Source organism: Carcharodon carcharias, chromosome 13 (genome assembly GCF_017639515.1).
Source record: "Carcharodon carcharias isolate sCarCar2 chromosome 13, sCarCar2.pri, whole genome shotgun sequence".
NCBI lineage: Eukaryota > Metazoa > Chordata > Chondrichthyes > Lamniformes > Lamnidae > Carcharodon > Carcharodon carcharias.
In genome coordinates this window covers 106,471,236-106,489,522 of record NC_054479.1, presented here as the reverse complement: position 1 = coordinate 106,489,522, position 18,287 = coordinate 106,471,236, and the positions used below count along the sequence as shown (strand labels likewise).

The 18,287-nt window shown below is 40.8% G+C and overlaps 1 protein-coding gene across 12 annotated transcripts in view; it reads left to right on the top strand.

Annotated features, from left to right (window-relative positions):
* Positions 1 to 18,287, top strand: part of celsr1a (cadherin EGF LAG seven-pass G-type receptor 1a) — a 360,335-nt gene that overhangs the window by 204,635 nt on the left and 137,413 nt on the right. For all 12 annotated transcript variants that reach the window (XM_041202840.1, XM_041202839.1, XM_041202836.1 and 9 more), the window contains one exon: positions 11,164 to 11,279. In XM_041202840.1, the coding sequence (XP_041058774.1) occupies positions 11,164 to 11,279 (116 nt within the window). The remainder of the gene's footprint in view (positions 1 to 11,163; positions 11,280 to 18,287) is intronic.

Genomic DNA, 18,287 nt, shown 5'->3' with positions numbered 1-18,287 from the left:
AGTGAATGTTAATATTGAACTGGAGTGAAGTGTAGGAGTCAAGTCTGTAAAGTTCTATCAGTAGTTTGGACCTTGGTTATTTTCCAAAATTGTCAAAGTTAATGACAAGGTGACTTTTCCCACTTGTAAGGCAGAACTGTAGGATATATGAATGGAATGAATAAGTGTTAAATAAATCTGGAAACTGGAAATTTCTTTCCTCACAGCATTGTGGCTATATAAAAATGACAGGTAACAAGATAGACTGCTGGATAAATATCTGTCAAATAATGGGTTTGGTGATCTGTGATGATTTAATGCTAAGTCTCACTGATGGTCTTAGTGTTCTCAGAATGATGACTAAGCAATCTGTGGAATATCAGGATGAATAGTGTGATTTTTAATTCAGAATGGATTAAATTCTGGAGGTTTTCTTGATTTCCTTCCAGAGTTGAGTTTCAAACCTTTGAGTTTCATCTTGTTTAAGATTGTATTTGTGGTCAGTTGTGTTGTGAATGGAGCAGACAAACCAGAGTCCACATGGTCTGTGACATAGCTCGCATTTGCCCATGTTGAAATCTATTTGCCCATTCATTTAGCCTGTCAATATTTGTTTGTAATTTTATGCTTCCATTTACACTGAAAATGTGGCTTTCTATTCCACCATCTAAGTCGTTAATGAATACAGTGAATAGCTGAAGTCCCAGCACAGTTCCCTGCAGGACACCAGTAGCCACATTCTACCAATTAGAGCACTTCCCAATGTTCGTACTGTTTGTATCTTTCAACTCAGACAATTTCCTGAACAGTTCAATAATTTGCCACCAATTCCATGAGCTTCAACTTGGCTCAACAACCTCTTACGAGGAACTTTATCAAATGCCTTCTGGAAGTCCATAAATAACATCCACAGAAACTACCTTGTCCACAACTTTTAGTCACCTTTTCTAAAAATTCATTCAGTTTCATCAAGCATAACCACCTTTTACAAAACCATGTTGGCTCTCTCTGACCAGCTGAAACTTTTCAAGGTGTTGGTCCCCTACCCTTAACTAAAGACTCTTAACAGTTTCCCAGCAACGGATGCTAGGCTAACTGGTCTATAATTCCCCGGTTTCCCTCTCACGTTTCTTAAATAGCAGTGTTACGTATGAAATTTTCCAATCATAAGGAATAATTCCTGAATAATTCCTAGTCGCCCTTGAGAAGGTGGTGGTGAGCTGCCTTCTTGAACCACTGCAGTCCATGTGGTGTAGATACACCCACAGTTTATTATTTAAAATCCTTCCATTGAAGCAATCTAATCTTGGGAATTGTCACTCTGTAGTGCCATTATTTTCTTTATTGCTGTTATTTTGCTTGCATTAATTTTAGTGAGTTCCTGTCCTTGAGATGTCTGACATACTGACTTCCTCTAACATAAATACTGACCCAAAATAATTAATCAGAATGTCTGCCATTTCCTTCATTTCATGACAATTTCACCATTATCACATTTCAATGACCCCATGTTGAAGGTGGTAGGGCCTAGGACACTCATCTGAGGAATTCCAGCAGTGATGTCCTAGGATTGAGATGATTGACGTTCAACAACCACAACCACGTTCCTTTGTGCCAGATGACTCCAACCAGTGGAGAGATTTCCCCCTGATTCCCATTGACTTCAGTTTTGCTAGGGCTCCTTGATGTCACACTGGTCAAATGCTTCCTTGATGTCAAGTATAGTCACTCGCACCTCACCTCGAGTTCAGGTCTTTTGTCCATGTTTGGACAAAGGTTGTAATAAGATTGGGAGCTGAGTGGTGTTGGCTGAACTCAGACTGAGCATCAGGGAGTAGGTTATTGTTGAGTCAATGTCACATGTTAGCACTGTTGACGACCCCCTTCCATCACTTTGCTAATGACTGAGAAAAGACTGATGGGGGAATAATTGGCCGGATTGGATTTGTCCTGCTTTTTATGGACCGGATATACTTGGGCAATTTTCCACATTTTTGGGTACATGCCAGTTTTGTAGCTGTACTGGAATAGCTCAGCTATGGGTGTGGGTAGTTCTGGAGGACAAATTTTCAGTACTATTGCTGGAATCTCTTGCATCAGTAGATACTGTTTACTTCTAATGACCTGCTCTGTATGTTGAGCTGTTTCTGTTAGCTAACTTGCAGTTTCTTTTGCAGTTTTTAAAGTTCAAAATTAAATTCAAATGTGAAATGAAATTTCAGGTTGAAACTACTTAGCAGATAATACCCAATCTTTGGCCTCAGCTATATACAATCTATATCAATGTAGATTATATTATATATATCTACATATATAATAATTTAATGTATCCAAGTTTGCTTTCAGTACAAAGTTAGGTGGAAAAGTTGTGGGAACGATACAAAGAGGCTCCAAAGGGACATGGACAGGTTAATTGAATGGGCAAAGCATGCTCACTGGAATAAAATATAGAGAAGTGTGAAGTTATCCACTTTGAAAAGAAAAGTAGAATATTTTTAAGTAGTGAAGAGACTGGGAAATATTGGTATTCAGAGGGACCTGGATGTCCATTTACATGTACCACAGAAGTTAACAGGCAAGTATATTAAAGAGTTAAGAAAGCAAATTTTATGTTAGCCTTTATTAAAAAGGCATTGAAGTATAACAGTAAAGAAGTACAGAGGAACATAGGACTTAGGAGTAGGAGCATGCCATTCCACCCTTTGAGTCTGCTTCACAGTTCAATAAGATCATGGCTTTTCTCAATTTCACTTTCCTGTCTGTCCCCCATTACCTCTGATTATCAAAAATCTGTCTAACTCAGCCTTGAATAAATTCAATGATCCAGCCTCCACTGCTTTCTGGGGAAGAGAATTCCACACACTAATGACCCTCTGAGAGAAAATAATTCTCTTCATCTCAGTCTTAAAAGGGAGACCTCTTGTTCTTAAACTGTGTTCCCTAGCTCTAGTCTCCTCCACAAGTGAAACATCCTCCTGGTGTTTACCCTATCAAGTCCCCTCAGGATCTTACCTGTTTCTATAAGATCACCTCTCGTTCTTCTAAACTCCAGTTAGGCCCAACCTGTTAAACATTTCTTCACAAGACAAGCATTTCATCCCAGGGATGATTATTAAAATTTTATAGGGCTTTGGCGAGATGACACCTTTAGGACTATGCACAGTTTGGATAATCTTACCAAAGAAAGATATACTTGTCTTAGAGGCAGTGCAACAAAGGTTCTCCAGATTGGTTCCTGGGATTAGGGCATAGTCCTCTGAGGAGAGATGGAGTAGACAAAGCTAATATACCCTACAATTTAAAAGAATGAGAGGTGATCTCAATGAAACATGTACAAAATTCTAAAGAGACTTGATAGAGTAGAGGCTGGGACCATGTTTCTCCAGGCTGTGGAGTCTAGAACCAGGAGTCACAGAATAAGGGATCAACCATTTAGGACTGAGATGAGGATACATTTCTTCAATCAAACAGTTGTGGACCTTTGGCATTCTCTACCCAGAGAACTATGGATGCTCGGTTAATGAGTATATCCAAGATGGAGATTTATAGATTATTGGATACTAAGGGAATTGAGGGATATGAGAATAATGATGGAAGGTGGAGCTGAGGTAGAAGATCGGCCATGCTCATATTGAATGGTGGAGAAGACTTAAAGGGCCAAATGGCCTTCTCCTATTTCTTATGCTATTATCCCTTTAACCTCCTCCAGCTCTTCAGCCCCCTGAGTGTTCTGCACACCTCCAATTCTAGCCTTTTTATACGTTTTTGATTTACATCAGTCCACTATTGGTCTCCATGCCTTTAACTGCCTTGGTCCTAAGTTCTAAAATTCCACCACCCCTGCCCACCCCACACCCCCAACAAGCTTTTTTGCCTCGCTCCTCATTTGACATGCTCCTTGAAACCTATTTGAACAAGCTGTTAGTCACTTGTCCAGATATCTCCTTATGTGGCTCAGTGTCAAATTTTGTTTACGAATTGCTCTTTTGAAATGCAGTGGGGCATTTATTAAAATGTGTTGAAAATATAAAAGTTGTTGTTGTTTTTAACTTTTTTACCTCTGGCCAGGGGAAAAAAATAGAGAGCCTAAAGTTTGTCTGAGATAGTGCCTCAGAGTGACTCTTGAGGGAGGAGGAATTGTGTAATAAATGCAGTCATTTCATAAACGCCATTGCCTGCAGCAAAGTAAAGGAAAACCACTTCAAATTCTCCAACTAACATTATACATATTGTACACTGCCCAAACTCCACAACTTCCACTCCCTCATACCATGCTGCAGACAGCTGAATTTGGAAGTACACCCTCCTGTACATACCCTGGCAACGGTCCCTCATCCAGGCATTGTTGACTGCCATCTGAGAGATTACTGGGAACAAGTTCAGAGAGGAATGTGGTCAGTGGGCCTGAGAGAAATACTCCTTCAATGAGCAGGCTAGCATGTCACTTGCTCCAAGCAGGATGGAACCCCAGCATAACAGACACTTGTCTGAGATAGATGTGGTACTTCTGCCAATCAAAACAATGTTTGTGCTCTTTGGAAGTACAGAAATATTAGGCAGTGCAGAGAATGTTCTTTGGAGAGCCACCAAACAGAAAATGTCCCATCAGTGCAGAAAACTACGCACTGCCCAATGAGCAGCATCAATCCCACCAACACAATCATCAGTATACATGATCTTTCCCCACTATCCCCAACTCTAACTAATCCAGGATCAAATAAACTGCTTCACATTCCTGATCTCCTTTGCTGCCAGTGATTCATTCTGCCTGCAGGCACTGTAGAAACTGGATACACAGTGAATTCTTAAACTATATATAGGATTGTATGGTCTTGTAAAGTGTTTACATATAAAACGACCTCATAAAATGTCAGTGCTATTGTACCCTTACTCGTACAATGGCTTCATAAAATAATGCATTGATGTACACATATGTTTAGCAGTATTCTAAAAGTGTGCATCCTTGAGGCCCCAATATAAGTTGTTAAAAAGAATTAGCAGGTCGGATATTGTAAGTGGTGTGCCTGTGACATTCCAGTGTGTGAGGTCAGTAGACAAGGTATCCAGCTAGTGGTGAGAGCACAGAAAATAGGCCCTTGAATATAATTTGCAGTGTTATACATCATGAAACATGTTGGAAAACCTCTGCTATGTGACTCAGATTGTTAATTGCATGTTCCTTTACTTTCACTCTGTTAATACTTGTACTTGGAAATCAGGGGATTGTAACCTATAGTTAACACATTGTGACTATGCTGAGACGTTCATGCAAAAAGCTGATTTGTTCCTTTTAACATTGAATTTATCTTTCAATCAATCTGTGCTCTCCTCATTCATTGGTTGGCTTGGTTTTAAATTATGTGCCCTGGCACTTTTCCATGGAGTTATAAAATAGACTGAATATTGGAGAAAGCCTCTCATTTTTCCACAAAGAAGCCTTTGGCTCTACCTTGCCTAAGTGTTGCTTCATGCATGTTAATAAACTGGGCCAGCTTTTTATACAATGGACAGCATGCTAAATTCCGAATACCCATTTGTTTAATCTTGTCCAAGCTCTGGTATACTTAACAAAATGTATTGGTGTCACCATGGAAACAATGCTTGATACCCCAGAGATTCAAAGAAAAGAATAAAAATTTATTGCTAGCTTGTATCTTTGGGAATGACAAGAAATCCAGATAATACTGAGATTTGATTCAATGCAAAAAAAACCCCATTAAAAAAAACAGAAGTATTATGACATAACCATTTGGCAAGTTATCAGGTTTACAACTAGGTATTCAGTCACTTTCTCTGAGTCTTCTGCTCGTCGTCTCAGCGATTGGCAGTTTCTTTTTATAGAATTTGTATTCTCCTAGCGCTTAAAATGGAGACCAACAGGCAGAGAGCACCCAAGCCCTTTGGCGATATGTCTGCAGTCTTTAAACTCCAAAATGTGAACAGAGTTTTAAAAATCCAGAAAGTTAAGCATGGTTTCATAATTGTATTTCAGTGTTTACCCTGAGAAAGCAACGGAAAATCTTCCTGGGGATGAAAATACATTGTATGTACATTAAGTTTTTGATAAACTCTTAGGATTAAAAGCCCCTTTCAGCACCATTCCATAACTTGCTAATATTATTAACTAATTTAAAGGTTTTTGTAGTTACGACTAATTCAGTGCTTTTTAATAAATTATTTGCCACATTAAAAAGCAAACTTTTGTCAGAAAATATGTGCTATCAAGTGTTTACTATTGTCTAGGAAACTGTTATAGATGAGCTGATAAAGGTAGCTAGTTGTTCGCTCTTTTTTGATTTTTAAAATTTAATTATAGCTCAAGTACTGTGCTTTCAAATTAATTAAGGTCTTCCTGAGAATAATGTAGCAGTACTTCCAGATGACTGCTGCATATGCTGTGTACAAAATAATCCATGTATAATGCAGTTCCTCCCAACATTTTAGTCAAATCTCAAATAATCTCTGCCTTCATGTTAACAAATATATTTTTGCTTCTCCATTTTTTTCACTTCAGCCCATGCATTCCTCTCTGTTATTGCCCTGCTCTGCTCCTCTAGTGCTGTGACATTTAAATTGCAACTCTCCCTCTCAATTTCAGTTCAAGCTTTTCCATCTCAGAATCACAGAATTGTTACAGCACCGCAGGAGGCTCTTCGGCCCATTGTGTCTGCACTGATTTAAAATCCAAGACACAGGGTAAGAAGCATAAAATCAGCAGGAGCCAGGATTGAAGTTGGTAGTGAGAGGTGCCATTTAAATAAAACAGCACTGGAGGAATGGGGAGCATTGGAGCAGTAGCTGGCAGGAACATGATTGTGTAATGTTGCTGTTTGATCTAGTCTTTGCAGTGGGAATTGGTATCCATCACCACATTCCATAGGAAATGCTGCCCTTGGACTGAAATCATCCAGGAGGAAATCTGAGCAAAAAAAAATGACTTGTGTATAAGGTGACTTCCCATACACATTGAACCCCCAACTATAACATTAATTTCCCATCTTATACAAGAGTTTAAGCAGTCACAAGCAGCCTTTGCATAGTGTACAGAAAGCCAGATGTAACCAATCTAGGCCCTACAAGACTATGACAAGTGGTGTACCTACTGGAGAAAAAAAAGAGAATCATTTTCAGCATCATTCTCTTATTTCTCCTTCTCTATAGAGTCAAAAATCTTGACTGCACTTTTGGGTTGTTCTTTTTAATATTCGTCTATGGATTGCAAGCATCGCTGGCTGGGCCAGCATTTATTGCCCATCCCCAATTGCCCTTGGGAAGATGGTGGTGAGCTACCTTCTTGAACCGCTGCAGTTCATGTGGTGTAGATACACCCACCGTGCTGTTAGGGAGGGGGTTCCAGGATATTGACCCAGCCACAGTGAAGGAACAGCGATATATTTCCAAGTCAGGATGGTGAGTGACTTGGAGGAGAACTTCCAGATGGTAGTGTTCCCATCTATCTGCTGCCCTTGTCCTTCTAGATGGTAGTGGTCATGGGTTTGGAAGGTGCTGTCGAAGGAGCCTTGGTGAGTTCCTGCACTGCATCTTGTAGATGGTACACACTACTGCCTCTATGCATCTGTGGTGGAGGGAGTGAATGTTTGTGGATGTGGTGCCAATTAAGCAGACTGCTTTATCCTGGATGGTGTCAAGCTTCTTGAGTATTGCTGGAGCTGCACTCATCCAGGCAAGTGGAGAGTATTCCATTGCACTCCTGATTTGTGCCTTGTACATGGTGGACAGGCTTTGGGGAGTCAGGAGGTGAGTTACTCACCACAGGATTCCTAGCTTCTGACCAGCTCTTTTAGCCACAGTATTTATATGGCTAGTCCAGTTCAGTTTCTGGTCAATGGTAACCCCCTACAGGATGTTGATAGTGGGGGATTCAGTGATGGTAATGCCATTGAATGTCAAGGGGCAATTGTTAGATTCTCTCTGGTTGGAGATGGTCATTGCCTGGCACTTGTGTGGTGCAAATGTTACTCGCCCCTTGTCAGCCCAAGCCTGGACATTGTCCAGATCTTGCTGTATTTGGACATGGACTACTTCATGTTAATCTTAGCATTATGTTTACACTAAGATCTAGTGCCCCTCCCTCCCCTCCCCTCCCCTTGCCCTCCACTCCCTCCCCTTCCCTTCTCCTCCTAATACTGGAATTCTAATGAGTAACCTGATAGCTGTTACATATTTGGTTTTCAGTCAGTGAATCATTTTAAGGTGTGCCTGGCCATATTCATCTTGTGGTTCATTGAGACCAAGCCACCTGCTAGAGTTCAGGGGGAACAGTGGAAAGAGTTTGATTTGTAAACTGTGGTCTGACTTCTGGGCTGGGGAAGTTCCAGCCATATGGGTTCCTTATAAGTGATACATTGAAGCAGAAACAGTAGTGTAGATGTAAAGGAAATGCTAATCAGATGAATCATTGTCCTAATTCAGGAATCAGTCATATTAAAATGGTCATGAAACAAAATTCCATGAATAAGAAGTGATCACTATTTCTGTGTTATCCTGTGACTCTACTTTCCAATATTTATCACACAGAAAAATTGTGTTTTTGGATCCTCTAGTGGTTCAATATAAAAATATGCTGTTCAGTGTGGAACTGAGCCATTCAAACTAAGAAAGTCTTTGGTTTGAACCCTTGTCCTCAACCTGTCCAGGATGGAGGTGGAGGCATTACAAGTGGCTTTTGCGCCCCTGGGCTAGGGAAGGAGAAAATCAGACACCTTCTCACAAAAGAGTATTTGCAGAGCTGACTGAACCTGTTGTAGTTGAAAGCTTCATTTGGAAGAGAGGTTTGTTAATGTTATGGAGAAGCACTGCAAGCTGCCTAAGGCTGGGCATGTGTTGAAGACCACCAGTAAGCATGCACTGACAGGTGCATCTGAAGAGGGTGTATCTTGTCACCTTGCAAGTTGCAAAGGGGTTTCTGGAATGTAAAAGAGGGCTTTACCTCATGAAGGTTTATTTTCATTACCACTGCCATGAGTCTGATACTGTGTGGGTTGTGCCCCTTCAGGGGATCTAAGTATTAGTCTAACAAACCCTTCATTTTGTAACACTAATCGATTTCTAGTGGGGGCCAAGTAGATAGATTAACCCTTCAGCTCCAGAGGCTTATTTAATTTAAAGGCAGTGCAGTAGTTTTAAAGCCTTAAAAAGCTCTCTACCAATGCAGGCTAAATAGATTAGATGCATTAGAGATCAGTTTAAAGCAGAAATCCACAGTGTGTCTGGTTTGAGTTGAAGAGCCTCCTTGGTAGGTCTCCTGTTCAATTCAGATACAAACCACTCCTTGTTTCCTATCTAATAGTTGAGTACATTTGTAAATCCAACAGTGTGCGCATTAACTTATAAACAGCAGACTGTTTTCAGCATGAACATGAATTATGCACCATTATCGAATATGTTGAATATTGCTTAGACAATTATTACTGATTGCCATGTTAACAAGCTTATTCAGAACATCTGCAGAGCAAGTTTCCTTTAACATCAAAATAATATGTGAAACCCCTAGGTGCAGAACTGCATTCCTGATGAGATTGTTTTTCTTCCCACACTAGATGTTATAATGTTTGTGTGATTAGTGGATCAGCCGTGGCATTGCTTATGGGTGAGGCTATTTTTGAACTATCGGGATCAGATGTCTCCTGGATCCTCTTGTCTTAAATACAATAGTGATTTAATAACACAATTTATCACATCACTAACTAGGGTTAAAATATTATACATTTTACTTTCTGGCCACATATAATGGCAGTAATATTACCTGTCACAACAAAACTAGCTAAAGATGCAAGTAACTTTGTTATTTTGTACCAAAAGCTTTCACTTGCTGTTACTTGCATTATCAGTTTTTCTTCACTTCCTTCAGTGGATTTGCTATATTGAATTAAAATGCAAGTAATTTATTTATTTTTGTTCTTCTCTTCACCATCATTAGTTATTTATAGATATAAAAGATAGTCTTCCCCTCATTAACTGACATTGCTTCAGCAAGATTAAAAAAGCGATCATAGGCAAGGGATGGGGCCAGGGATATTTATTTCATTGTCAAATCTCAAGCACGAGCCCTGTCAATTGTGGGGAGAGATCAGGCCTCAGTCCCTGGGGTCAGGAGAACATTTTTTTTTAAATGCAGGAGCAGCCCCCTTAAGAAGGAGTGTGAGTGGAGCTATGCCATTTACTTTACAGAGATGGGTGCTAGCAGCCAGTTGACCACTTGCACTGTGTTATGCGGTATTTTCTGCTTGGACAGCCCTGCATGTATCGAAGGTGCAAGTTTCATGGCCCCATCTCCTGACCGCATGAACTTCGCCAGGGTCAGTGATGGTAGTCACAGGCATCTGGGGCTCTTTGCAATTGTAAGCACACATCAGTGGCACCCATCCCAAACTGCCAGTTAGAATGACAGAGAAACACTGTGTTACTCTAATGGTGGTGAGTTGACCTGACAAACTCAGAAGATCCAGAAGGCAATTTTCTTCAGTGCTCAGTGGAAGAATTACATCAACTTGGGTAGATCAGCACCCCATCCACAAACTTAAACATTCACTCCCTCCACCACCAATACACAGTGGCAGCAATGTGTACCATGTACAAGATCCACTGCAGCAACTCACCAAGGGTCTTTTGACAGCACTTTCCAAACTGCCATGTCTACCATCTAGAAGGACAAGGGCAACAGGTGCATGGAAACACCACTACATGCAAGTGCCCCTCCAAGCCACACAGCTTTCTGACTTGGAACTATTTCACCATTCCTTTATTGTCACTGGGTCAACATCCTGGAACTCCCTTCCCAACAGCACTGGGGCCCTCAGCTAGCCTGAGTTCCACTGGCGGCAACGAACGGATGTAGTTTTCAAGAGGGCTGAAACCAGCATATACATATGATGTGCAGGTTGGATGGAAGATCCACCCATAAAATTGAATTAGGACCAGTGCAAATTTGATGGAATCATGGTGTAACTGCAATCTGCTACAAGTTTACAGTGAATTTATAAACAATATATCTATTCAAATTTATCTATATGACTACATATGACTATCTAAGTCCCAGACCCCAGCATTAGGCTGAGACGGATCATGCTGCTGCAAAAGTACAACAGGAATGGTTTCCTTATAGCAACTTCTGCATGCCTTGTTAATTGATTTTTTTCCCCTCATTTTCTTCCCCTACTGCAGGTTTGCAACAAAGGAGAGAAATGCCTTGCTACTTTACAATGGGCGTTTTAATGAAAAACATGATTTTATTGCACTGGAGATCATTGAAGAACAAATCCAACTGACATTCTCAGCAGGTAAGGCAGCAATTATTATCTGTTTCGAATGTGAAATGGATTGTTAGGGATTCCTGTTAGCCACAATGAGCACTGGTTAGCAACATGGGTTTCAATTTTTGGCGAAAGCATGTTTAACCTTAGAGAATCAAATACATAACTCAAACTTGATGTTCTTTAGATAATATGAAAATATAAAATGAGTGCTAGATTCAGTCAATACCAAGTACACATGGTAGAGGATGAACTACTATAGGAATGGCACACAAGAAGCGCAGCTTTGCATAGCTTTCCCAAACACTGCCCTTTAGGTTTTAAATCAACCAACTGGCTAGAAACATAATATTTGATTTTTCTTTGCACAAGCTCTGATAAAATATGATCTGGGTCTGGATTTTAAAAAAAAAAGGTAAATCTGAATCACTATTTGAGGCATCTGTCCACCAAATAGTTTACACATCCATTTGAGAAGAAATCAGCCTTTGAAGAATTGTAATTGATAATTATCTCTGCAGCACATACATTGGGCTGGATTTTAGGCCACCAAACCCTGCCCCCTCCTTGCTTGCATATTCAAAGTCAGGGGGGCTTGTAAAATAAAGCGGGTGGTCTTCCCATCCAACCCCAACATATCTCCCATATTAGGGTGGGGAAGGCATCCAGTCCGGCACTATTTTACATGCAGCAGGGGAAAGCAGAAGCAAGGTGTGTAGTTTGGCAGCTTCCACTGTGCAAACTACTGCTGGCAGGAAGGGAGGAGTACCCTGTGCCCAAATGGAGTTAATGCCCCTTTTAACACCCCCCCCCCCCCCCGCCTCTCAAACTCTGCCCCCCAGCCTGCTAGGGACTGCCAGCCAGGCCCATTCAAAATCCCAAACTTGCCTCCAAGTCCGTGCTGCATCACTGCTACTCTTCAGGGCCTGCCTATAGCCCCAGCAATGGCCACCACTCAACCCTGCCTCTGCTGAGAGTACAAAGCTGCCAACCAATCTGATTTAGTTCCAGATGGGGAAAATCGCTGTGGGGCAGCTGGGTTTCGGGTGGGCAGGCTGATGACTGACTTTTCAGTTGGGGGTGTGGGGAATAACGCACCCTGGAAAATCCAACCCATTGTTTTTTTGAAACAAATGCCTTAAGCATTGCTACACTTTGCCAAAAGCTTGCATAGTTAAGAATTGCATGCAGACTTAAAATATGAAGGACCACATGTTGATCATTTTGAGAGCCTGATAACAGACATGCTGTGTGTAGCCATGGGTCCATTAGTGCTTTGATTTGTACCAACTGTTACCAATCTAAACAATCTCTACCACCTGTTTTCACTTAATTCCATAACTTGTAAGGTTTTCATAGATGACTGACGATAGTATCTGTATTTTAATGCTACTTTAGTCCACCTTTCTAAAAGTACAATGCTGATACATTTCCTTAATTGGAAGTCCTTAAATACAAGAAAGCCTGGCAAATCCGCCTGTTTCTCAGATGTTTAAGCAGGTTGAGAGTTTATCTTGCTAATGGGGCCCCCTTAAGGTCTATGTTTCAGAGTTGCATTACACACAAACTGAGGACTGAGTTTTGTCCATTTGCAGCCAGGTCTGATTTTGAGAGGAACAAAATGTGAAATACTGGCTGGAATTTTACAGCCGCGACACCAGCAGGCATTGTCATGGGTGGGACAAGAAAATTTGGAGAGCTGTAGACTTTTAATGGCTCTCCAAATTTTCCCCTCCCACCCACGACGATGCCCACCAGTGTCAGAGCCAGAATATCCCACCAAGTGGGATTTTCGGCATCCGCCCACCATCGCAATCTTCCGGTCCCGCCGCAAGTCGATAAACTTCTTGCTGGGACACCACCTCACCCGCGGCATGTCCCGCCCGCGACAGGGCCGGAAAATCCCAGCCACTATCTCTGTACACAGAGCAATATTCCTCAGGTCCATAGAACATCTACAGCTAAGAACAGCCCACCTCTCTCTGGTGACCATGAGACATGGAAGCAGAAAATTATGGGGGAAGGAAATAACATTCAATACTCAAAAGACACCTGTCAGCCAAATTAAGGAAGAAATAATAATACTTTGGTACAGTGACTATTTATATAGAATAATAAGTGCTTTACCGGAAACTGGACAGATTGGGAGGGGATCCAAAAGCACAGTTAAATATATACAGTTTTAATGAGTTTTTGTAAGAAATGAGAGAAAGAAAGGTCCATTTATTTGGAGAAAGGGTGAGGAAGAAAAAAAGATCAGCCTCAAATAAAAAGCAGTAGGAGTGGGAAAGAAATGTTAGGTGGAGGGGCGTTATCCTACACTTGATTAGATCAGTGAAGTGCATGGCTCTCAGCCTTTGATCAGGGGAATAAGTTAGAAACACGACATTTTCTAACAAATAGCTGCATTAGTAATATAATTAGAAAAATCAGCAACTTTTCACCATTTCATTCAGCGATGCACTTTGCCTGCGTTAAAATCACTTTCATTTACCTTCACCTCCTTTTAATGATTAACATGTATATACATCCCTTCAAGGTTTGATTTAATATCTATTGAACTTCTACTTTAGATGTATTTTCACGTCTTAACCAAATGGGCTTAGTATTTATCTTGCTCCTTGGGAGCCTACTAAGGTTGCATGGGATATTTTAAAATGGAACTGTGTACTTCTAGTGCTTAAACTTTGTACAGAAGCAAGGACCTTGTCAAAGCTGTACATTTTGAGATTGCACTGCATTACATGACATATTAAGCTTCTCTTAGCAATACACAATGAGATGGTTATCAGTTATTTGAATTTCTAAAGATATTGCTGTCAGCCTCGTGTTGCTGCTCTTATTGGGCCCCTACTGTTAACTGTATCACGTGGCGTGGGTTACTGTGGGTGAACACAGCCTGTCGAGGTGAGTACAGTACTACGCGCTGCTCCTCACTAGTGCTGGCTGAGTCCTGTATATTTGTGGCTTTTTTGAAGCAATTTATGCCAAGGGTTCTAACCATTGCAACATGAGCATCAGCCTCATCATTGTTTGGGAGGGATACTGGTCTGTGAACCCTCTTCGCTGCCCTTAAATTCGCAATATCTACTTACCCAAACTTTAAAAAAATTGCATTTTAACTTTAAGTAATCGAAGTAATTTAATAATGTAAAACTCAAATGGATGGGAAATGATAGTCACATCCTCTTAATAAAATTTAAATCTCAAGCCTTGTACTATTTTTGTGTGACAGCTGTCAAAGAAAATTGCAAAAGAAAGCAGATTCCAATAGAATTCTTTTTGCAGCCTGATTCACATTGCAAATGCAATGGCATGTTTTCAAACAAATTTCTCTGCTGAGATGTTTATGATTCTCCAGTTACCAGATGCTGGGTCCTAATTATATTTTATTATGTTGGATATTCTAATGCAGCACAGGCTACATTGACAGAATTCTAAACATTCCAGCAGTACTGTGGATTTATATCACTCAAACATCAAAGAAAATGTTACTGTGGCACTTCGTGCACTGTTTTATGATCAGCACAAACAGAGCTCTGGACTGATCATTATTGGTGTTTTTTTTTTAGTTCATTTATAAGTGTCCAGCCTGTTGAGGGACGTGAACCAGATGCTATTACAGAAAAGAAGGCCAGACAGTGAGATTTTCTTTGTTACATACTTCAGATTACTCTTTCAGCTCCTTTCAAGATTTGGCATTTAAGCATAATTGTGATGGACTATGTTGCCATGTATAACTGAAAGTCTGATCTGGTGTATATTACGTTCTGAAGACTGACAATCAGAAGTACTACAGCTCTACAGGCTTGATTTGAGTTGGTGCCCTGATGTTTTTAAGTTGGCACAATTCATTAATTTCTGTAGGATGTGACAATCTAGAACAAGTGGACATTGATTGGAATCAAAATTTGTTCTTTCACAATTAAAATAGTTCCACTGCCATGTGTTTTGGAGTTGAATTGAAGGGGGGATTCCTGTTGGTGTGTGCATGCATTTGTGTGCTCCCCCCCACTTTTTCATAAAGGAAACTACATCCCAACATTTTCACAATTTAACAGGCTACCTGATTTTCCCAGTCCTCATTCCAGCTATTACAAACTGGCTCTAGGTATCCTTGCATTAACAAGTTAACTTGTTTAATGATAATTAAAAATTATGGCAGTAATATCAGTTATTTTTCCATTAGTTTAAAGATCTGGTAGGCACTCCCAAAATGCTCAGCCTAATGTAAATTTACAGGGAGATCACTATAGTGAGAAAGCCCACTCTGCATCCAGGCATCCAGCCTTTCAAATACCTTACAAATGTTTGTCTTTTTAAATGTTTGCTCAGTTTTTCTCTTTTTAAAAAAAAACAAAATGAATAAAAGCTAGTCTCTTTGTGTAAAGGTTCACAGTCCACAATGTATTGACTCAGCAGTTGGTTTTACTTTGTCCAGCCGTTACTACTAATGCAATAAACATGTGCACAGAGGTCTTGGAGACCAGTTGACAAACCCATTTATATCCCAAGTACCCGACTACAACCTGCTGATATCCCAGACAATAAGTTATACTTCATTATATACCAGATGACAGCATGGTAATATCCCAAATACGAACGTAAACGACAGTTATATACCAGATCATGGTGATGTTCCAGATTACATCTGAATGATATCACACGTACCTAATTAGACTCCAGTGATGTAACAATTACCAGATTACAACTCATTTGATATCCTAGTACCAGAATACATTTTAGTCATATCACAAGTAGCAGATTAGGGCTGTTATATACTTTGTGTTATATGTCAGATATTGAATTGAGAGCTTGGACAAGATCTGTTCAGTTTTTCAAATAAAGCTCCTTTTGGAAATCCTGAATGTTGTGGATTTTGCACAATTTTTTTCATATATTTTCATTAAGTTGTTGGAGGGGTGAAATGCTTGTGCTCATCAAGGTAGACTAAACCATTTTTAGACACCCACATCAGCATCAAGCATTCTCAAGTCAAATCTGAAGTCTACCTTTTACCTTAAATTAGTGAATAGAGGAAAGCAGGATCCATGGAGATTGAAGCTTCTTCAACAATTTACCTTGGCCTGCTTTTCAGGAAAAGGCTGAGAGAGGAAATTCAGGAGCAGGGCTGGTGGAGGCTGGGGCAGAGAAAGAGTGAGTCTTCAATAGCATTTCAGAGATGGAGTTGAAGAAATATAGGCAGCCAGAATTGACTGATAGGGAAGTAAAGAAAAGAGTCAGCATCAACCAAAGAGAAGGAGGGAAAGAAAGGAGCACACTAGTAATATCTATAGGCGGAGAATGCACAATGCCATAAGCTTGAGAAAGGACACATGAGAAATATTATATGATGCAGTGTTTATGTGAACTGAGTCTGGAAGAGTTGGCATGCAGAGAGAGAGAGAGAATGTGTGTGTGTGTGTGTGTGTGTGTGTGCGTGCGTGCGTGCGTGCGTGCGTGCGTGCGTGCGTGTGTGTGTGTGTGTATACATGTGTGTGTGTACGTGTATGAGAGAGATGGGGGTGCCCAGGTGGTACAGCATTTGAACGGACGGTCATTAAGGCTGCATCTGAACCCACATTGCCCCCAAAACAGTTTTCATTAAAAGTTTTTTCTCCCAGAAAAAAAAAGTCCAGAAATGGGAATGAAGGTGTAATTTCAATAAGATTAAGAAAACTAACTTTATCTACAAATGGAAAGCAATATGCTGCCTACATTCATTGTAGATTCCAAGGCACTGAAAATGAACTAACTAAAAGTGTTAGAAATTTCCAGATTTCTCTTATGGGTTGATATCCAATCTTCTTTCAAAAAATCTTGTGTTTTAAGCATAAGAATCCCTCTTTCACCTGCTTATGTTTCTCCCCCTTTTACCTTATGTTGGAGGAACATTTTCAGTACCCATAACTTAGTTACATTTCCATTTTGCAGACACTTTCAAGGTAATTGCTAACTTCTCCAGTTCCGGATGATTTGTGTCTCAGACTGCTGAGGGAGGCAAGGGAGGAGATTGCAGGGGCTCTGACCATGGGGGAAGTGCCAGAGGACTGGAGAACAGCTAATGTGGTTCCGCTATTTAAAAAGGGTTGTAGAGGTAAGCCAGGGAACTACAGGCCAGTAAGTCTCACGTCAGTGGTAGGGAAACTATTGGAAAAAGTTTCAAAGGAGAGTATCTATCTCCACTTGGAGAGGCAAGCTTTGATCAGGGATAATCAGCATGGCTTTGTCAGAGGGAGGTCATGCCTAACAAATCTAATTGAATTTTTTGAGGAGGTGACCAGGTGTGTAGATGAGGGTAGTGCAATTGATGTAGTTTCTATGGATTTCAGCAAAGCCTTTGACAAGGTCCCACATGGGAGACTTATAAAGAAGGCACATGGGATGCAGGGCAATTTGATAAGGTGGATTCAAAATTGGCTTAGTTGTAGGAGACAGAGGGTGATGACAAAAGGATGCTTTAGTGACTGGAAGCCAGTGGCGTACCACAGGGATCTGTGCTGGGTCCCCTATTATTTGTCATTTATATAAACAACATAGGTGACTATGTGGGGGGTAGGATTAGTAAGTTTGCGGATGACACAAAGATTGGCCGGGTGGTTAACAGTGAAGTTGAGTGTCTTGGGCTACAGGAAGATATAGATGGGATGGTCAGTTGGGCAGAAAAGTGGCAGATGGAATTTAACTCTGAAAAGTGTGAGGTGATACACTTTGGAAGGAGTAATTTGACAAGGAAGTTTTCAATGAACCGTGTTGTGGTCACTTTGACAAATAGACCACAACACTTTGGCATAGTCAGCAGGATACTCAGATCAGATCCTCGGGACAGCTCTGCAAAGTGCATTACTATGTTTATTTACCACCCATAGTTGGTGCAGTAAGCCTACCTGAGAACAGTCTGGTCAAGTATCAAAGGATCAGGAGGAGGACTCAGGACAGGAGATAGGAGGCGCCGGGGTAAGAGGCAGAGCCATGCAGGCGGGCTAGCGGTGCCAAAACCGCGCAGGGAGGGCCGGACCATTACCAGAGATAGGA